The sequence below is a fragment of the Uloborus diversus genome, chromosome 2, assembly GCF_026930045.1.
Source record: "Uloborus diversus isolate 005 chromosome 2, Udiv.v.3.1, whole genome shotgun sequence".
Taxonomy (NCBI): Eukaryota; Metazoa; Arthropoda; class Arachnida; order Araneae; family Uloboridae; genus Uloborus; species Uloborus diversus.
Genome location: NC_072732.1, coordinates 72759126 through 72782837, shown reverse-complemented (window position 1 = coordinate 72782837; position 23712 = coordinate 72759126). Strand labels below are relative to the sequence as shown.

The 23712-nt window shown below is 32.6% G+C and overlaps 1 protein-coding gene across 1 annotated transcript in view; it reads left to right on the top strand.

Moving 5' to 3' along the window:
• Nucleotides 1–23004, top strand: part of LOC129216361 (lachesin-like) — a gene marked incomplete in the record, with an annotated part of 68590 nt that extends 45586 nt beyond the window's left edge. The window contains 2 exon segments of the mRNA XM_054850575.1: nucleotides 3996–4085; nucleotides 22880–23004. Of these exon segments, the coding sequence (XP_054706550.1) occupies nucleotides 3996–4085; nucleotides 22880–23004 (215 nt within the window).
• Nucleotides 23005–23712: the final 708 nt, after the last annotated feature.

Here is a 23712-nt window from a genome sequence, read left to right as displayed (position 1 = left end):
AATACATCTATGTTATCTTATTCGTCACATTTAGTGTCCGTTGTTAAAACATCCGCTTTTTTTTGATAAATAAATGTTTTTTTTTTTTTGATATCCTGTTATAAAGAAGTGAAAAAAGTCGCTGAAAAATCTAAATCATAGGTTTGGTCTATGACTTTGTATTTTTAAAGGAAAAAGATATTGTCTTTAAGCAATTTGTACATCACGTCTTACCAAATTAAAAAATGTTACCTCGATGCCATGTTTGTGGAACGGTAACAAAATCTTTAAGAGTCATTTTTTAAAGCTGGACAGTGGTGAATGGAGGTCCGATAGTTGACACCTTCAATTTTCCTGAAACTTTTAGGATATTTTACTAGTATGGTGATAAGAAAAAGTGAAACTTCTTTCCTCTCTAATTTGACTTGTTGGACCTCAAGTAGAGGTCAAAGTTTAGAGTCGTGAGAAAAAAGAGCAAAATATATTACAGCTTTGCTTCAAAAACAATGAGTGAAGCAAACCAATTCTTTTAAATAAGGATACTACTTGATACTAGGTACATGCTAGCATAAATATTTTGGTGGCTCACTCGTGGCTTTGAGGGCAAAGGTCAATTGAAACTTCTACCTTTTTTACATTTTTTGTCTTGTTTAGGAACGGAGATCTGCTAACGGCGAGATTAACCCTCGAAATAAGTATATGCACACCAGTATAGTACTAAGTAAATTATAAAATAGCTTTCGTTTCTCTTGTATTTAGTAGTTAAACGGTCTCAAAGTCGATGATTTTTTAAAAATGCCCAACGAAAGATATTTTATATTTTACTTAGAACTATACTGTGGTGCGTAGTTAATCATATACTTATTTCTGAGGGTTAGTCTCGCCGTTAGCAGATATCCGGTCCTAAACAAGGCAAAAAAGGTTAAAAAAAATAACAGTTTCAATTGACCTTTGCCCTCAAAGCAACGAGTGAGTTACAAAAATATGTATACTAGAATGTACCTAGTGTCAAGTAGTATCCTTATTTAAAAGAGTTGTCTTGGTTCGCCCATTGCTTTTGAAGCAAAGCAATCATACTTTTAGCTCTTTTTTTTTCACGACCTTAAACTTTGACCCCTACTCAAGGACAAACAAATCAGTTTTTAAACAAAAGAAACTTCACTTTTTCTTATCATAGTACCAGTAACACATCCTGAAATTTTTAGGAAAATTGAAGACATCAACTATTAAATGAGTCCAGCTTTAAAAGAAATACCTCTTTAAAAAAAAAGGTAATTAGTTGAATTCAAAAAAAAAAAAAAACTTTTACAGTGTTCTTACGAAACACGTGTAATTTCAGTTGAAGAATAGCTAGCTTTCTTTCATTTTTAATTCCAAATGATGTTTGCCGATTTTTCCCTTTTACTTTTTTTTAATTTCATTTTTTAAATGGTACGGAATAATTGTCTTCGTAATTCTTTTAAAATTTTGCGTATTTTTTAATAAGAAATTAAAGCACAGTGGCACAACTTTGATTGATTTGAGATAAAATTACTTAATGCTAAATGCAATCATGGCTGTATTCAGTACCTAAAGTAATATCTGCCTTTTTTTTTTTTTGGAAATCGTATAAAATGGTAGTATTGATTAGTTTTTGGTTGTCTTTTGAGCACCTAACCATGGAAAAGCATGAATAGTGTAATATTGACACAAGTTGAAAGAGGTGAAAATCGAAAAAGCAAATTGATACATTTTTAGACACAACAGTCTTCGTGACTCTGTTATCCAGATATGAGGTCCTAAAATCAGCCTAAATTGAAAGCAAAGGGCCAAATTTAAAGACTTGACTAGAATTTAAGGAAACCAATTTTTTGTCGACGATTTCACTGTCTGCCTTTGGTAGGACATCTTTATGCGAAACATGTGAAAAATGTCTCCCATTACTCACCGATACTCGTTACATTCAGCGACTATTCTTTTAATTACGGCAGATTTTTACATATTATGTATTGATAACTAGAATACGAAGCAATTAATTTGTGCATCCAGAAATTTGTTTCACTATGCTGTTTTAAATCCTACTAGATTTAAATACCGTTGCAACGAACTTCGTTGATTCGAAAATTTTGTTCGTTGTAACGATAATTTCGTTGTAATGGATTTTTAGCAAAGTAATGGAAATTAAAATAGGACTGAATATTTACTACTTTGAAACGGATATTTCGTTGTGCTGGTATTCGTTTAACGTAATTTCACTGTTTTTTTTTTCCACAATATTGTGTAGTTTCCTAGTAGTTGCTTGAAAAAAAATTCTAACACTTTAGTACTAAAAGGGAAGTGGAATACTTATGATGAGAAAACTAGAACTCATACTAAAGTGAATCACTTTTCCGAGAATCAGTAATAGGGGAAAACAGGGAAAGATTCAGAGAATAGCGTTAATAAGCGCTTCCTGCTTAACTACCGAGTTTGATTCAAGTGAGGGTGAATGTGTGACGTAATCTGTGAGACATTCAGAGCTAAAGCGGATCAAATCTATGTCAACTCGGTTCACTTTAGCTTTGAACGTAGCAGATTTCGACCTTGAAATGCTACGTTCATAAATGAGGCGTTCAGAGCTAAAGTAATAAAGTCGAAATGGACTCGACCCACTTTAACTTTGAATGCCTCGTATTGTTACGTGGAGATAGTCGTTGTCCCTCTTTCTTTCTCACCGGAAAATGACCAGCATTTCTCAAATTTATGAATGAAAAAAAAAATTGGAGATCCTAAAATTTATGAAATTAAATGAATACACAGATGTATCCAATTTAAATTTCTGCTTCATTCTAATATTTTAAAATGATTAAATCTCAACTTATATCAACGACTAACACAACAATCGGAAAACATTTAATGAATTACTAATATATTTCAAATGCTAATTTGTATCGTATTTTTACGTCTGTATTTATGCTTCTAAAATTTCAAGCAGTATTACTGTACTTTTATTTGGAGGAGTCTTGTCATTAACATTAAAATGATAGAAATACTGGAATCATTCAGCGTCATTTTAATGTATAGGACATACCGACCACTGAATGAAAGTTTAAGCGCAGTTTCATTTTCAAAAATTCAAAGCTGGGATAAAAATTATAGTATTTGGCGAATGATAGTAAAAATATTTAACATTATGTGCCAAGTAATTCTGTTTAAAAAATTGAGAGGGTTTTCATAGCTCTGCTCCGGTTTTTTTTCAGTGGTTGAAACGAAAAAAAGTGACCCCAGTGGTCAAACATGGACTTTTCTAAACTTTTTCTTTCTTGAAATGCATAGGAGGAAGTCACTACTGCTTATCCAACAAAAGTATTTTAAACCCTTGTGTTTTTTTTTTTTTTTTTTAAACAAAAGAATTGCAAGCTGTACAATCCTGGGGGTGTTCAGTCACTGTTCGGTCTACCCATGGCATTTTCTAGTCGCTTTCTTTCTGGAAATGCATAGAAGGAAGTCACTACTGACAATTCATATAAGAAAAATATTTTGAAACCTAATTTTTTTAAAAGAATTTTGAGCTGAACAATCACTGGGAATGTTCAGTCGTTGCTCGGTGTATCATATTTTTCCAGGTTCAGCCGTTAGAAAATCGCTTAGTTAAAGAAATACAAATTAAAAGAATCTCAATTTTTATTGGCTGCAAAAAAATAAAAATACTTTAAAATAAGTGTTTTATGTTACCCTAAAACAATTTTCTCATCGCTAAACATTTACAGTATGGTAGATTGTAAAGGGTTTCAAAGTAGAAAATTGTTTCCTAAAAATAATTCTAGTTTCGGAATTGAAATGTTACCTTAACCAAATTTGGATCCTTACCATTAAATTCATATTTTGAGTTTCACAAGTTCAAGTTTAGGCTAATTCAAATTTATTGAAAAAGAAACTTCCAGGATACTATTCACAGATATATTATTGGTAATTATTGGATATTGATTGAATACTGTATATTATATTATTATTGATTCAAATGGATTGTGTTTTCATAAAATCATTTCTTATTTTAGATGAGAGGTTAGAAATGCTAGATGACTCGCTGAGTCGAGAAAGAAATTTTCCTAACCAGTCACCTGTGCAGGAGATAGTTAGTACACAAGGTAATTCCATTCGCAGCATTTATAAACAAAGAGTAATATTTATTAAATTTTAAAATATTTGCTTCCTAATTAATAATAATGTACGTTTTTAGGAACGAAGATTTAAATATTATAACATGTAGTTAAGTTTTTACGTGTGGTTAAATTTACAATATAACTTACTGATAGTTAATATGATAATGTGGGGCAGTGAGAAGCAAAGGGATGTTAGTGTATTTTTTTAAAATTTTCGAGTGAAACGGCAGGCTTCATTTGATTTTGTTTTCTAACTCATGCTACACTTGTCTACACAACATGACCCTCTGTATCTAGAACTACGCATGGTTTAACCAGTTAATTTGCACCTGGATCTCATATTCAGCAGTTCTGTTTTTCAGAAGGAACCGACAAACAGTTAATCTAGCGCATCCCAGAGATACTCATTGAGGAAGGTAATACACCGTTGGAGTACACGACTGATGTTCTACTGGCATCCACAGAAACTACGATTATTCATTTACAAGCCCAACGCCTCACTGATTAAGCCTCCCGGGCACTAAAGCATGATGTTTAACTGGGCTGTTAAACAGCAGGTAGAGGATTGGGTTGGGTAAAATGACGATACAATTTTATTTCTGCTGAGTTAAACACCTAAAAAACACAAAATATTTGATTTTGTTTACTGATAGCTTCTATTTAAAAACTACCGTTTCTATTTGTCTTAAAAATAAATATATATTTCTTAAAAGTTAACCATTGCTTATTTTAGGCTTGTTACCACTCACTAAAATAGTTTAAGTAGAAGTGAACATCTATTGAGAAACTGAAATAAGTTTAAATATCAATAAGATGAAATTAAAAACAATTAAAGCACAAACTATTATAACGTTTTATACATTAATTTATACTTTATATTAAATACAGTGGTGGACAAAATTATAGACTCAATTTTTTTTCCTTTTGTTTCAATTATAACATGACTCTGTTTAAATTATTTTCATTGAAGTTAAGATGAATAGTTGAAGAAGTAGTTCTAAAATTAGTACATCTTATCAATTAAATTTAAAAAAATCATGAAATTAGAAAATTTGCAAATTTAATATTTTATCATTACGTGAAACCTGGACAAAAGTATAAACTCAAAGGTAAAAAATCCAGGATTTCGAGAAAGTTTCGTTCGAAAATGTTAATTTAACGCCATAGAATAAATAAATGTTGCCATCAATGATTGCTAAAAGTTCTGTTTTTGGAAATTACTGAGAAACATATAAATGCACTGCTGGACAAAATTATAAACTCATTTTTTTTTTTTTCATTTTTTCAATCATAATTTAACTCAGTTAAAAAAATTTTTGTTCCAGTAAAGATAACTGACTAAATAGTCCTAAATTCAGTATAACTCATAAACTTTATAAAATAAATAATTTAATTAAAAAAATTCTCAACTTTAATATCTTAACACATGAAACTTGGACAAAAGTGTCAACTCAAAAGTAAGAAACTCTGAAATTTGGTAGAATTTTATTCAAATACTTCATTTAATATCCAAAAATGAACCAATGCTGAATTACAAAATTACAAACTTACGATACTGCATAAACACAATTATAAGCTGACAACATTAAAATTTTTTTTGGAGTTCATTAAGTTACATTGCAATCACTTTAGTAAAACAAAAGCATAGATTTAAGAAAATGTAATTTTGCTACTAACATGGATAAATTGGAAAAAAAAAACATTTGAAATGTTTTAAAAATTATCACTGCAAAAAAATCTAGCCATCAGTGTAAATTACTAACTTTTAAAAACGAGTTGGGCTACCATTTTTCTGAATAACCTCGAATATGCGGCTGGGCATAGATTTCACAAGAGTTTCCAACATTTGCAGTGGCATATGGTTCCATGCTGAAAGTATTGCCCTTTTTTAGTCCTCTGTGGTTTGGTACTGGTGCCCATCATGATAAACATTGCGAACCATGGTCCCCCAAAGATCCGGACTGCGAGCTGGCCATTTGATAACTCTGATACCCCAGTGCTTGAACCATTCTTTTGTACTTTTCGTTCTGTGTACACTTGCGTTATCCTGCTGAAATAACCAGTTACCTCTAGGAATCAGATGAGCAAAAGATAAGAGATGATCTTCCAGTATTAATTGGTAATCTTCAGCGTTCTGTCTTCCATTAAGAAACGCCAATCCTGCTTTACCATGCTGAGAGAAACTAGTCCAAACCATTACACAACTTCCACCAAAGTTTCGGCTAAATATGTGTTGTTCCTTTCTGCTAATGTCATGCCAATAGTATCTTAAGCCATCTGGACCATCCAAGTTGATTTTTTTTTCATCGGACCAAACAATTGAATTCCATATTTTTTTCCAAGACACATGTCTCGGTGCAAACTGAAGTCTTTCAGTAATAATTCCGAACCTCCAGTTTTGGCTGTGTTTTCATTTTTCTCCACTTCATATTCTGAGCTTGTTGTAGAACTCTTCTAACTATCCAAGAGCTCACCTTGAGTTTTAAAGTCTTTAGAATTTTGCTGGAAGAAGCTCCAGTGTTTGATGCTGTGCGTAAAATATATCTTCGATCTCTCTCAGTTAGTTTCGAATGCCTCCCCGTCCTTTTTCTTTTTCCATAACTTGGGGGATCCTTCAGTACATTTTTTACTGCCCATTGCTAGCATTTAACTAAATAGGCAATTTGGCGCTGGGTTTTACCAGCATCTCTGTAGGCCACAATTTTTCCTACTTGTTGCTCTGTAAGTTTTAACTTTGAGGCATATCAAAACTCAATGAATACCAAAGCACGAAGAACTAAACGACTCGACAGAATAAAATTAAAACTTGCAGTAAAAAAAGCTCAAATCATCTGAACATGAAAAATAGATAAAAAGTTTTACTTGAAAAATAAAGAAAAATTAAACTGAGTAGAAAATATCGTTTGAAATGAAAAAAACTGTTTATTATTATTTTTTTAATTCAGTGGCAATTTTTAGTTTGACATAATTATATAGAAAATCAGCAGTAGCTAATGACAAGATTTTTTTTATTTTATTCTTCAGAAAAGAAGTTAATGATGAGAAAATCCAAAACTTAGAATATAATACACAAGAGCCCTTAAAGTTTATTTAGATATTAAAGTTGAGCATTTAAATTGCATTATTTGATCTATTAAATAAAAAATAAAATTAAACTGGGTTAAATTATGATTGAAAAAATGAAAAAGGTCTTGAGTTTATAATTTTGTCCAGCAGTGCATTTAAATGTTTCTCATTAATTTTCAAAAACAAAATATTTAACAATCACTGATGGCAACATTTATACATTCTATGGCTTAAAATCAACGTTTTCAAAGAAAATTTTATTATAATCCTGGATTTTTTACTTTTGAGTTTTTACTTTTGTCCAGGTTTCACGTAATGCTAAAATTACGTAATGATATTAATTTTTCAAATTATCTAATTTCATTAACTTTTCAATTTAACTGATGAGTTGCACTACTTTTAGAACTATTCTTTTAACCATTCATCTTTACTTTAGTGAAAAAAAGGTAAATTGAGTTAAGCTATAATTAAACCAAAATAAAAAAAAATTGAGTTTATAATTATGTCCACCACTGTATAAGCAATTTGTAAAATTACGAGGAAATATTAGCACATTCCGTATTTTGCCCTGTGATACATTTAACTACAGCTATATAAACAGATCCAGGAACTGTATTTCTTTGCTAATGGATATTTGATGAGATATTGAAGATAAATGGGTTTCTCTGCTGACAAAATTTGACAGAGAAAAATTTAATTACATCTCTCCCATTGTACTAGTACCGAACTAACAGTATGCAGTCAATTTATCCGGAAGAGTCACGATGTTTCCAGTCGGAAATCTTTTTACGATCGTGTTCTAAAGTGCGTCATTTTTTTATTTTATTTTATTTATTTATTTATGTATTCATTTATTTATTTATTTTTTACTTGCTTTTACAAAAAAAAAGGAAGTGTTGTATTCGCGAAACAATTGTCACTCAAAAATCGAGCTTAATTTCCATTTTACTCACCCCCGAATGAATATTGAGTTTTTTTTCGACTCGACCACACGTGGATAAGTGCCAAAGAACGTATAGACACGCAAAATATCCATAATGACGATTCCCGAGTTAATTACAACGAATTTTCTCGTGACGTCTGTATGTACGTATGTGCGTACGTGCGTATTTCTGTCACTTAACTCAAGAACGGTAAGTCCTAGAAAGTTGAAATTTGGTGCGTAGACTCTAGGTAGGTCTAGTTGTGCACCTCTCCTTTTGGTTGCATTCGGGTGTTTCTAAAGGAGTCTTCTGCCCATTTTTTTTGGGGGGGGGGGAATCAATGTTAATTTCAATGTAAACTCAAGTGGTGTTATAATTTGGCGGACACTTGGCGATATATCGCCAGTCTTTTGGTCGCCAAGTTTTGTCGTCAACTTAGCGAGAAATTTGGCGATTTCTTTTAAAAATCTGTTTCAATTTGGCCATTGCTGATGATATTTAGAGAGTAAACTATTGAATCACATTACAATTGCCAGTAATGGGGAAATGACATTAAATTGTGGTAAAAGGAAGTCATGTGAAGCACACATTAGATCGTTTTTTTTTTTTTCACAGAATGAAAAAAAAAAACAAGCATTTCTGTTTACGAGTATTTCATACATCTTGGAAAGTCTTGCCGCAATAATGGCTTCGGTCAGCACCGCATATAGCATTTGCCTGTAGGCATTTTCTGACAAACGTTCAGTTTTCAAATTTCCTCAGTACAATAACTGTTTTACTGGATGCTAGCTGATAAATGCTAGAAGAAACTATTGATTTGTATGTCATCTATTTCTCAAAACAGGAAAAGAAATTAAAGATAAAAATATGGCTATTAAAACACAAATTTATCAGTTTGTCCTTCTCTTTTTTAAACAACTGTAAATAAAACGAGCTGATGTGTACATCACATGACTTCCTGTTAATCCAATTTAATGTCATTTCCGCATTATTGGCATTTTTAATATCATTCTATTGTTTACTCTCTAAATATCACCAACAATGGCCAAATTGAAACCAGATTTTAAAAAAATCGCCAAATTTGTCGCCAAGTTGGCGACAAAACTTGGCGACCAAAATACTGGTGATATATATATTGCTAAGCGTCCGCCAAATTATCACACCACTTGAGTTTACATCGAAATTAACAATGATTTCCCCCAAAAAAGTGGTAAAAGACCCCTTAGAAACACCCACATGCAACCAAAAGGGGAGGTGTACAACTAGACCTAACTAGGAGTCTACGTACCAAATTTCAACTTTCTAGGACATACCGTTCTTGAGTTACGCGACATACATACGCACATACGTACATACAGATGTCACGAGAAAACACGTTGTAATTAACTCGGGAATCGTCAAAATGGATATTTTGCGTGTCTATACGTTCTTAGGTACTCATCCACGTGTGGTCAAGAAAAAAAAAAATTTCAACATTCATTCGGGGAAGAGTTAAATGGAAATTAAAGTCGATTTTTGATTGAAAATTTTATCGCGAATACAATACTTTATCTTTTTGTAAATAAAAGTAAAAATAAAGTGCCTGCGGTTCACCTAGATGCAGTAATACATTCTTTATGACGAATATGATAAGCATCTTTGTGTTGAAATTCGTTTTAATTTTGGATATGAAACGTGATACAAAAGATTAATTTTTCTTTATTCATAGACAGAGTCAAACATACTAATTCAAAACGTTAATATTTTTTGTCTAAAGAATTTTTTCGAAAAAGAAAGAAAAAACGGTGGTTTACATACTATAGTGCTTATGCTATTCATTACCCGGAACAAAATCTGCATGCCGAAAAACAAAGAGTTTGGCAGTTACTGCCTAGTTTTTGTAAACTGTTACTTTTACCCAATCTGTTCGTAATATTATTAAGAGATTAAAATTTTTCTTTTACTACTCGTACTAGCCATCTCCATTTTATTTATTTGGCACTTACACTGCTTTCTTTATAATAATTAAAGTAGTATTGAAGCTGTGTGTGTGGGGGGGGGGGTTAAACTATGAGCACAAAAATACATTTTCTTTTTAATGCGAGGCATTTAAAATTAAATTCAATTTATTTCTTCTGAATCATTGTGAATGTACATCATAAATATTTTGCAGCTACAGCAATAGGAATTTAGCTTGATTGCAGCTCTTAAAAACATGCGCTCATGTGGATGCCACGTTATTATCGTTTGAGGCCTAAATATATAATTAGGGTAATTTTAGATAGGCAACTTTTTGAATGGGATTGTTTCCAAAATTTTAAAAGTATTTTTTTCTGAAAGAGCATGCTTAAAAATATAGGGTCTAACCATTTTTTTTAAAAAATGTTCAAGTTTAATATTTTTAGAAACTTACTTAAATCGGTGCGCTTTCATTGTTTACGTTTCTGTCGTGTGACATTACAAATGATGAAATGCCATTCAGTATTGTCATTCAAGGAGAAAAATATTTAATTCGCATCTTTACTCACGTGTATTGGCAACGATATGGTTGATAGCAAGCGTAGAGCGCAATTTTAATTCGCTTCTTGATTATCATAACGTGAAACGTGGTAGAAAGATGCGCCAAATTGCATCATTTGTTACGTCATAAAGATCACGCCTAGTTTTCAAAATCGGAAATTTTAAAAAAATAATTAAAAAATAACTGTCGGGAAAATGAAAGTATTTTCTGGGTCCATGTTATTTTTTTACTCATTCTATCAATTCCAGTGACTAAAAGTAGTGCTTTTGACTGAAGTAAACAACTCCATTGCGTCCGTAAATTAAGAATTTTTCTTCTAGAAGTCTGAAATTATTGACGTAATCTCGGAATGTTCATTGCTTGTATAAAATGCGAAACTTTACATTTTGACATCGCAGCTTACATTTAGAAGCCTCTAGTTTATCAAAACTTGACGTTATGGTTGTGAATTCATCAGCGTTATGGTTGTCGTGATGAATACTCTAAATGTACTCGTATAGTATAGGCTATACAACTAAAAAGTCTTCTTAGATGCTATTAGAGGTTTTCAACACTGGTCATTGAGAACTTAAGTCATCGTAATAATGGGACATAAAAAGTTCCGAAAAATATACTTTATTTTTAACCTGCCACATTATTTTTTGTAGTTTTTTTTCTTGTTAATAAACAAAAATATTTTTTTAAACAAAGTTAAAAAATAGAAAACTCATTGTTTTCTTCTGAAATGCATTTTTCAATTATCATTGTATTTACTTGTACGCTAAATTTTATGTAAGTTTAATTGAAGTATTTTTCCAAAACATGCACTTGTATTGATTAAAATTTATGTATTTCAGTTAATTACTGACTCAGAAGTTAAAAATGATGAAATTGTTTAAATTTTGACTTACTTGCTGAAAGTGATAAGTAACATGTAAGTGTTGGCCTAGACTGACAAATATCTTTATCAATAAATATCTGCTACTTTTTCATAAAAGAAGTGTTAAAATTAATTATATGACAAAATTCAAACTCCAGACCGCTCGATCAAATGAAACGCACCTAATCCCTAGACCGTATGGATCACATTTTCGAAACTTATTTTCAATCCATAATTATTTGCACTTTTTTTAATGCCACTCTCTGCTCCAGTTTCAGCAGTTAACACAAGTCCAATCAATTTAATAGCTCAGTTGACGTTATGGATACGATACCAAAAGTGCACCTCATAATACAGTACAACTTCGATATCTCGATTCTCTCGGGACGTTAAAAAATTTGAGATATTGAGTTTTCGAGCTATCAAGGTTTTAAAAAAATTACACTATTTACTCTCACAATAACACACATGTACGCTATATGCATTTATATATGTACTTAAGGACCACTTCGAATTCCGATCAATGAAGTAGTCTTCAATATTTGACTAGATTTGAAATTTTATAATTGTCGAAAGTGCACAGGATGAGATTTTGAAATGAACAACTATTTCAACTTGGTTTTTTTCACCAAAAAATTTGAATATTCTAATTTTATCTTCAACCAGTAACCATACGTTCAAAAAGTTCTCAGCAGCCATTTTGTAGGAGTTAAAAAAGCAGAATGATGAAAATGAGGAAGGCATTTTCCGTTTTCTCTCGAAAACTGACGGACGAAAAATCGACCTCTTTTCTTCAAAGTGAACTACATGTTTTTGAGAAATGCACAAAGATTCTAAACTTCGGGTTCGGGGAAAACACAGCATCCCTCTCATACCAACACTCCCCTATTATTTTGCTCCAATCCCCTATTCACAAAATTTCCAAGAAAAGGGATTAAAAACGTTAAGCAATTGTCCCTGGAACTGGTTTTACTACAAAAATTGCCAAAGAAAAACGATAATTGAAACTTGCTTCTGTGCAAAAATTTAGACATGTCAAGGGTTTCGAAAAATAAACTTTGAGATAACTATGGAAAATACTTAGGATTTTTTATAGAAAAGTTGCGGAAAATATTTTTTCAAAGCATCAAGAGTTTCAAAATAAGGATGTTCGAGATATCAAGATTTGACGTATTAGATTAGGAAGGACTTTGGCGCGAGCTGTAAGTAATTTTTTTTAATTATTGCAACTAAAAAACAATAACCCGGGTTATTTGCCCATTACCCCCGGGTAAAGTGGTTTCGGCACGAGGGCAAAACGAACAACAACATGATTTGTCATGAAACTAAACATTGAAAATAAAATAACCATCGAAAGTTAAAAAACATATTCAAAAAACTTTTTTTTCCTACAATGCTGATTATTGTAGTTATTGCAAATGAGAAGTTAAACTTAAAAATGAAATAAATGTCGAAACTTAAAGGAACATATTCAAGAAACATTTTTTTTTTGTTACAATGCTAATTGATAGTAGTTACTGCAAATAAAGACATTAAACGTAAAAATATAATAAACATTGAATATTAAACGAACATAATTAAAAACATTTTTGCTACAGTTCTAATTATTGCAGTTATTATTATAACAAACAAAGCAATTAAATTAAAAACAATCAACATCTAAAATTATAGGAGCATATTAAAAAAAAAAAAAATCTGCTACAATACTAATCATTGCAGTTATCTCAAACAAAATCATCACCATTTTCAAATGCTGAACACTTCATGACACCACTTAGTACAAATACAACATTGTTTTCAGTTTCCCGCTGACTTATCATCTTCTTCAATGTGCATTTCATCACAGAAAATGCACTTAAATTATCAAATTTGTTAACTTTCTTCTTCTTATTATTCTCTTTTGCGGTATTTTGTTTTGTAGCAGAGATTTTTGATTTACAGTCTTGTTGTTAGTAGTATTTTTTAGTCTTCTGAGAAACTTGAGTCGAAACATCATCTAGTGACTTCATGACAGTCTTTCTTGCTTTTTCAAATTTTTATTTCTGATCTTCCTTTACTGGAGTACTTGTCAAGAGTGTAGATCTTTGAAGCTTTTGTTTACATGTTGTTATTGGTTAAGTAGGCCGATGAATAGGTCGTAAGACTATAGCATTTCTTAGAATATCCAGGTTTGGGTAAAGCGGTGGGAACATCTTTGCCTTGGACGTCTTTTGTTGTTTCAGATAACATGGGAGTATAAGGACGGTCTTCAATGGTAGCATTGTCTTGAGATCTTAAGATTGAAGGACTTCCAGGTTCGGAGGAAGTGACTTTTCATGACCGGGCAAAGTGAATATGGTATATACTTTGCCCAATTCGCTTTGCCCTTCGGGTAGATTTTTGGGGTTATTTCAAATTACCAAAAAACAGGAGCTTCTAAACTCGTCGTCTACGAATAGTTTAAAGCTACATAATCATGCATCAAATCCTACTCATAACAAAGAACATGTCACAAATAGTATTTAAGTTATAAACGAAAAACTTACCTCTGCAAAATAATATTATTTTCCCTAAAACATACTCTGTCCGCTCACTGGCGCCGCATGACGCGAACTCATCCCGACGTGTTTGCCGCACACGGAGCGACACCAGGCGACTTTTGCTATGACGAAGCGGCCGTCGGCCAGGGAGCTAATTGGGAGTTATACGCAATATTCGCTTTCCCCGGGGTATCCACTTTAGCCGGGTTTCCCATATTAAAGATCAACTTTAAATATTTTTAACAATAATTTTTGTTATAAAGTCAGATTGATGTCCCACTTACTCTATAAGAAGCGGTCGGTGGGATATACACTGGTGTGCAAAAACTAAGGACGAGACGGTTTTTTCAATATAACTTTGTACAAAAGCTTTTAGGGTTTGATAAACCAAGTGCTTTAAAACGATGACCATTTATTATGTATTTACGCCACCACGAGCTGTAAATAGTTCATCAAATAACGTACATTATATTCGTATAATGTGAGTTCTTGTCTTTATCTCTATTTTGCATTAATCTTCATTAAATCCTGTTATTTTGTCAGATCTCCCTATGAAGGATTTTTTTTATGTCAATAATTTTTAAGTTATGAAAATATCGGAATACCAGAAAAAGTTTTTCGTCGAACTGTTTTGGCAGGGCCTGATTTACGAATTTTAGAACAGTAGGCTAGACAGATCTGTAAGAGCCGCCTTGAGTGGTACAACCAAAGAAAGTGCTGTAGAGATTCCTCAATGGCGGAATATGACAAAAACATTTTCGTCGAACTATTTATTATACGTAGGTAGGGCCTGGATTAGGAATTTTCGAAAAGTAGGCCAGACACATCTGTAAGGCTCTTCTGAACAGTAAAATCGAATAAAGTACGACAGAGATGAAACCGTTCACCTTTCATGTCACTACATATGATATAGGCTAGAGTAAGGGGGGGGGTGTAGATTTCCTAAACAGAAAAGCTATATAGCAACAAAAAAATGGCTATTTGGATGTTAATAGCCACATTGCTGCACACTTCATACACTATTGTGCAAAAATTAGGGACGAGACGGTTTTTTCAATATAACTTTGTACAAAAGCTTTCCAAATCAACACATTTAATACCGTAAGGTCCCCAAAAGGTAAGGACATGTGTAATGTAAGCAACACTTACTAAAAGAGAAATCAGAGGGATAAAAAGAAGCTTTATTGAAAAAGTAGCATGGAGAGCAATGCGACTAAAGGCCGAAACATCACTGTGATGGGTGTCCAGCAAGAAACATCCGGTCTTTAGTAGGGGATATGATATCCCCCGACTGCTAGGAAGGTTTCACAGCGCCTGCCCATGCTGAGAATGAGGGTGTCAATAAGTTGTTGAGGCATTGCTGCCCATTCGTCTTGCAGCGCCAATCGAAGCTCCCGAATCGTTACTGGTGGTAAGGTACGAGCTGCCAAGCGTCTGCCTAGAAAATCCCATACATGCTCGATGTGATTGAGATCCGGAGATCGTGCCGGCCAATGCATACTTTCAATATCCTCACTCACTAAGAGCTGTTCGGCAGCTACTGTGCGATGACATGGTGCATTGTCGTCCATGGAAAGAAACTGCGGACCCGAAGCGCCTCTAAAAAGACGCACATATGGAAGAAGAATCTCGTTTCAATAACGGGTCCCGTTGACTGAATCTGCGTCGAAGATAAGAAGGTCTGTACGACTACCAAGCATGATGCCTCCCCAAACGAGAACACCGCGACCTCCATACCTGTCCCTTTCAATGATGTTCGAGGGAAGATTGCGGCTTCCCCGCTCTCTCCAGATGAGTATGCGATGAGAATCGCTACTCAGACTGAATCTGCTCTCATCTGTAAAGAGCACTCGTCCCCATTCATTGTCTCTCCAATTCCGGTGTTCCCGGCACCACAGAGAACGCCTTCTCCGATGGGCAGGCGTTCGAAGTACACACCGTATAGGGCGTCGTGCAAACAGACCACCACCATGCAGTCTTCTGGCCACGGTAAAACACGATATCTGTCGTCCAGTCGCCTGTGTCGTGTGTCTAGCGATTTCTCCCGCTGTCTGCCGCCTGTTTCTTCTGGCCTGTAAAACAATATACCGGTCATCTGCGGGTGTGGTTCCTCGTGGACGACCACTACTGAACCCCCGGATAGCTGTTCCTGTAGTTTGAAATTGTCTCCAAAGTCGTGAAACGATGCTGTGAGCAATTCTGAACTCTGCAGTCACACTTGACACACTGCGGCCTTCCTCCAACTTCCCAATGATTCGACCTCGGGTAAAAGCATCCAGATGTCGTCTAACAGATTGATTATTCGCCATTTCTCGCTGAGGCAGCAACTCGGTGTGATTTTAACTGCTATACGGCGTGCAATCTCTTTACCTGAATTACTGATCTTACACCGACAGCATGCTTTATACTACTCAGACACTCCCCCCATTACGTCTGCCTGCATATCTCTGCATGTGCTACCGTATATCACCTTACTTAATCTCCTGATTGGTCTTTCTGTCCGCTCTGTCTCTTCGTTCAGCTGATATGCTAATTTTTCGACTTCGTCCTTAATTTTTGCACGCCGGTGTATATAATTTATATGAACTTAGAGCAAGCATATCTAAAACGAGGATAGGTGGGTCTAACTTAATAAAGTATATACATTTTTAGTAAAAAAAAATGTTTTTCTAAATGCATCCATTTATGAGGTATCTACAGATATTTAAATCTGTATGGCGGAAAAGTATTATAAAATATAAAATAAAACAGTTACAGCTGCGGTTTTTTTAAAAAAATGTATAGCCATGTATTTTACTCCGATAGATAAAGCAGTTTTTGGACACACATGCTACAGTTAAATCAGATCAATTTGGTAAATACGCAATCATTACAAGTTGAAAAAGAAATTGGAGACACTAAATGGCAAAGTTTATTAAAGTTGGCTTCGCGAGAATCATTATACTTCATCCTCAGTATTAATTACAACATTATCTGCATCAGGCCAATGAAAAGAGGTGTTTCTATCCTTCTTTGAAATTTATCTGTGTGTTTTTTTTTTTTTTTTTTCATTATCACCCCTCAAAGTTAGAGCTACACAATACTTTACGGTTTTCTCTGTTGCAAATTTCACAACTACATAATCACCAGCTTTTGTTGTATCAGAAGCTGAACTATTAATTCTTTCTATGTCTTTTATGATTGTTTTGTATATTATCTATGAAAATCTTCATTAGAGTTGATTTTCAATTTCAAATCATCGCTAATATGAGGAGACCCATTTACCCCTTAGAAGGGAACACTGAAGACATAAATGGAACCCAATGATTGTAAACACTAACCTGGAAATTATTTTTGAAAAAATGTTGTTAGGGCTGTTATAAAAGTGTTTTCCTGAAATTTATTTGACAAAAGTTATATGACACAGAAAAAAAGTTGCGTGGAGCGCAAATATATGCAGAACCAACTAATTTGATGTAATGTGACATGATAAGTGTAAAATAAGCATAAAAGTCGCATATTTCAGTTGAGGGGGGAAGGAGTCTTTTTTACCTCAGTAGCACCCCTACCCCTACCAATCCTATATACTTCTGTAGTCTTGTTCCCAGTACTCGGTATATTAAATCATTGAATACAATTATTTTATTATGACTACTATAGAATATAAATAAATATATATAGTTCAACCTCATTTATCCAGAATTACTGGGATCAAACGCAATCCGGATAACCGAAGATCTAGGTAATATAGGTAGTAAGCAAAAGGCTCTCGTAAAATATCTTTTGTTGCAGCAAAAAATAATGCCTTGTAACAAAATTACATATGCTTGTTACTCGCAAACACTTTATCATTTATAGTTCAGCTGCAGTGATGTCGAACTGACACTCGAAATGCGCCATGTTGTTTATTACAGGAATAATGTAATTTATTGCACGGCTTATGAAAAGCAGTAGATTTAATTAAAGTAAAGAGCGAATATTTGAAACATTTATGAATCATTTTAACATAACTGTCATTTTAACGTCCCTGTAATAATTTACGAATGTTTTATGACTGGTACAAAATGGTTACAAGTCTGAATATTTTTTAGTATAGAGTTTAACAAGATCATTAAAAGTAAAATTTCTATATTTTAGCTCAAATGTCTTTAATGTATGTCTAAAGTAACCAAATGTCATCATCTCACTTGTCCCTACTGTTAGTAAGAAAATAAGCAAAAATTATTTCTAAGGAAACAAATTAGTTCTCATAATTATTTTTAAGTTTGTCCCAGCGGTAAGTGTCATTCCCTCATAACAGTCAATTTAATTCCCAAAATCGCAACGAAATAATATTTTTGTCAGTAAAACGTCTAGTAATTTACAGCTAGAAACCCAAATAAATATTGCAACATATTTGCATCTTTACTTTCTCAGAAATAGTGACTTGGAATGTATATGAAATCATAAAAGTAGAGATGGATTTTTGCATCCGTCATTCATTCACATCTGTTTTTGCTGAAAAATAAAATAAAATAATGCATGAAAACTGTAGGATATTAATTTGCTTTCTGGTTTTATACTACAGTCGAGCCTGGTCATTAGAATATCGGTTAAAAGAATATCCCGCTTAGATGAATATTTTTTCGTGGCAAAATGCATATTCCATTAAGTGGGTTCGACTGTAGCTACTTGTGTGCGCATAAACTCAAATATCAGGTATGCATAGCTACTAAGTATCCGATTTTAATGAATTCGTCATTAAAATTGGTCTCATTAGTGAGGTAATGATGCTTAATTGAGTTTATAATGCTGAGGGTATAATGCTATTCAAAAAATATTTTTGTTTTACAGAATCAAAATTATTTTCATAGAGCCCTTACATATATCAATCACCATAAAAGGTTTTATCCGATTCCACCCACTTTAATTTTTCTCAACTTAAAATGACTGATTTTAGAAGAATGACACTTATGGCTCCGTTCTTGCTATCATAATTTAGAATCATTTTAAGGGAATATACATTTTTTAACCCTTCAAATTTCATCCGGAAGAAACAGATACCCAAGGTTCTACTATAAGTTGTAGATGAATTTTAATATTCTGTGTGAATTAGCCTCAGTTTTTATAGTATTGCTACGCCAGATTGATATTGTTATTTTTTTCCTTTCAGATTCAAAGCTCAGTAATGCCAATCGAGCACATACACTTATTTCGGTCATTTCAATTGTTTTTGCCATCTTCCTATGAAATCAAAGGTAAAGGATGACGTCTTGTGGTGCGCTCGAGGAAAGAATATTTATAAGCGTATGTGCTACATTGAACTGAACTTCTGCAGGAACAAATGATCCTTGAAAACAATAGGTGAAAGTTATGAAAAAATTGAAATGAAGCTTTTATATTATATGTGTTGTGTTATCCTGGAAGAACAAATCAGAATTCGCGAAACTTTCATTTGTAATTTTGTACCGTAAGCACAGTGTGCAAGTTTTGACTGTGAACATCATGTAATCCATCCCCTTATAAATTATGAATACTCACTTTTATAATGTGTACGTTAGTTGGTTTTAAAAGCTGTAAAAGAAAAGAAACGGAGTTTTTTGAGGTTTCAAACATTACGTTTCTGTATGAATGTTCTGTTTTGATTATTCATACAATGTCATATGTTTCACGATTGCTACTTCAACAAGGGAAAGGATTTTTCAGACGTAAGCTTTTATACGCTCAAAAATCTAGAAACATGTAAACTTTTTTTTTCTTTCTGTCTCAAGTTTTTATCTGACAAAGTATTTAACAAAAAATAAGGTGTATTGCCAGTCTTATTTAAGAATGAAAGTAAAGTGTATGCTTTCAATTTCAATTTTTCGATTATAAAATTGAAAATAAATCCATGGCTGTTTTGTTTTGCAAAATTTGAATACTCAACAAAACTATTTGAAACGTCAAATTTGCATTTTTATTCTAAGGAAGCCCTTACGGTATGCTGTGTACGTTAAACACTTTATTTTTCTTTCACAAAATGTGCTGCTAAACAAATATTAAAATTTTTAAATCTTATACTAGCTTTAAAAAAATTCCGACGAAAACAATATTAAAGGGCGTGTTAAACATACAAAGAAATCAAGTAATATAATTTTTATTTCCTGAATGATTTTATTTTCCAATTTCGAAGTTTAAAAAAAACTAACTAATATGAAATCGTGGATTTAAATTTACTTTGTTAGAAGTCATTTTCAAAGTACATGCCATCTTCGAACTTTATGATAAATAAAATTATACACAGAGTCATTTAGGGTGATTTTTTACCATGCTGGTTTTATTCGCTCCACTTTATGTTTTTAAATATACAGTCAACCGTTGATAACTCGAACCCTTGTCCCCCAAACTCCAATGAAAGCCGTGGGAATTTCCTATATTTCGAACTACCAATAACTCGTGTTTTTAGCCACGCTCTGGAGAATTTGATCTATCAAGAGCTGACTGTATTTGAGTCATAAAAAACTAGATGACCCGCTGAAGTACTTACCTGGAAATCTTATGAAATACATGTTTTTATCTTTATTATACACAAATAAAAACCATTGTTCAAAGCAAATGGCAATATTATATAACCCTAAAGTTACTGTTTTAAGGCTGTAATGGTTAAAAGGTCTTCCTACATTGTCATAAGAATAATTTCATAATTTTTGATAGTTTTCCAATAAAGTTTGCTTCATTCAAAAAAAAAAATATATATATATATATATATATATATATATATTCTGCTTTATTCTTCTGCGTTATTCAAAAGACAAAATAAAATATAAAATACTGCTTTTAAAATACAGCTTGAAGTTACCGCAATGACTAGTTCTTATTGCTCAAAATTAAGATAGTATAAACGCTTTTGCGTGTTTATTTTGTATTTATTTATTTATTTAATTTTATTTTTGAAGAAATCATACGTAAAAACAACGACTATTAGCCAAAATAGCTGACGAAAACTGAGATACTCTGTATGTAAAAAGTGTAACGTTTCATTTATTTAAAATTTACAAATATTAAAAACTGTTGCACATTGCTGAGCTTTATATAATTGTTACTACCCACAAGTAATGTAACTAATTTATTTAACTCGTTTTCGAAGGAAATAATGAAAATTATTTCAAAAATAATTTAATAAAACTTTAAGTACAAATGAAATGTATTTATTGTGCGTATGCAGGAGAAAGTGTCAAATGCTGATTGCAAATCAAAATATAATGTATAATGAATATGTAAATGATGAAAATGAAATTATAGACTGTATTTTTTGAATAAATACCAAAAGAAAAATTGTTTATACTCTGTGTAATTAAAAGCAATAAATTTATGTGTGGTTTTTGAATTGTAAAAGCATTCTTACAGTAATCAGGTCTTAAAAGTCGTACACAACTGTGTCCAACCCCTACATACAAAACTTATATAAAATAATACAAATTATTTATCTTTGTGACGCTAAAAGTGAAAAACAATTATGCTTACTTAGGAATTTGTATAATTTATGAATTATTTAAAAGAATTTATTTAAAACAAATAAAACTTGAAAATAATAGCCGAAATGTGCCCAAATTATGACTGTTGACTCTAAAGGGGTCTCGACTACTTATAAAAAAACTGAGATTTCTGTAGAAAGATGAAAATAATTTCTTATAATCGAGACTCTAGTATCTGATTAGTAGCCTAAAAATTACTAAATGAAAAGAAGAATCCACAATGTTGTGATTCCTGAATATTTAGAAAAAAAAAAATGAAGCGCACATAAAATATTCTTTAATGCAGCCAAAATATTACATAAAATATTTATAAGCAGCCAAAATATGTTTTATCTTTAATGAATTTCTATTCTAGCTGTAGAAACATGGATAGCCGAAAATGAATAATTTCTGATTGTGTACACAGTAATTGCGACGGTGTTGATAACATTGAACTTTACTTCATTGTTTCTTTTAATGTATACGAATCGGTTAAAAAAAAGAACGTTTCAAGAGTTTTAAGGTTCTATAAGTTCGTATGAGTGTACTGTGTAGCACAAACGACTAGTACATCCCTGCGTGACAAGTACAGGGGACTTCGTGATTGATGGGTAGTACAAACATTATTGGAAAGAAGAAGTTTTTTTTTATCACCGGAACAATTCAAACTACTTCAAGGGTATCGAAAATAAAAACTATTGATTCCACTGGCAAGATCTCAATGCAATAGTATTCGTCAGAAACTGCACTGTTATATGTAATTGCCATGTAAAGCAAGCCGAAATCAGTTTTTTTAGATTCAACACTACATCTCTTTAATGGCAAGCTGTGTAAAAAAAGGCACACTTGGCACACTAATAGAGAATTATCCTGGAGAAATACGTTTGAGGGTTTGGATAACCTTAACCAGAATATGACAGAACACAGGCGAATGCGATCATCGGATGCGACTAATAATAATACCTTGACGACTAGTTTTTTCCAGGGGAAAAAAAAACTTTCAGAAGATCAGAAGCAATGTTGCACTAAATTTGCCTATTGACTCTGGCAAATAATTTCGAAAATGCTTTCCCGGCTAATAAGAATTTAGTTTTTGTTGGTCTCTGTCTTTAACTGTATTGAAGAGCTAACGTAAACACGTTAGAAGATAATACGAATGTCGTTCTGGTTTTTGCGGCCATATAACGGCCAGCCAAGTTGAACCACAGTCAGATACGCGAAACACCGATTGTAGCTATTTCTCAAATTTCGTTTGAACGTGGACTCTAGTCCCCTTTTTTAACACATTTTTTGAAAGTTGTTCTTTTCAAAACACGCAATTGGTTCAATGCAATTTTTTAACACATTTTAGGAAAAAAGTTTTTAACACTGACACCTACTTTCAGATTACTTTTACAGCACATATGGGACACTCCTTTGATTATACCAGGAGTTTTTGTTAATAATTTTACATCAATCTAGCGGGGCAACTGTATAACGACAACCGGACGATGAATGGTCTTCGGCTGGTGAAGACCATTCCTTATGGCGGCATTTATGACAACAGCCGACAACGATTCATTGCAGCAGCATTTCTAGTAGCATGATATTGAGAGATTATTTTGACTGGTAATTAAAACAAGCTGCTGAAAATATAGTTGTATGAAAGAAAGCGATAATATCACAAGTATGCCCTCAAAGGTGTGTATTTTCAAGGGTGCTCCAATATGTTTAAAACAGTTAATAAGTTTAAATCAAACTAATATCTTAATCGGAACCAGTAGTGAAGCGTCAAATCGCCAATTGATGCTCCGATTTTCAAAAAAAAAAAAAGAATAAGTGTTGTTTTGCTCGAGAAAAATTTCTTTATTACATTTCACATGTTTTTTTCCGAAATTATTTGAAAAACAATATTTTTCCTATATAACTTGATAATGCTGCTACCAAAAAGTAAAATAGAAGGTGTAGGATATGGATCTATTTGATTAGCATATCCATTTCTGTCTTGCCGCCAGTTATTTCAAAGCTTATATCAGTCAATTAAATTCTTTAGGATACTTGTGTACTCATTGCTGCGAAACACCAATTTTTGCTGCAAGATTGCTAGGTTTAACATATATTAACCGATTTGGCTAATTTTGAGCACACTTGGCTAAAAAAAAAAAAAACACTTATTATCCAAACCGATGTTTGGCTATATTTCAGCTAAACCATGGTTTAAATTTTTGCACGTCATATAGTTCTACATAATTTTTAAATCGCTCATCTATATTTTATTTTGCAAAAAAAAAAAAACTAATGATATGAGACTGTAA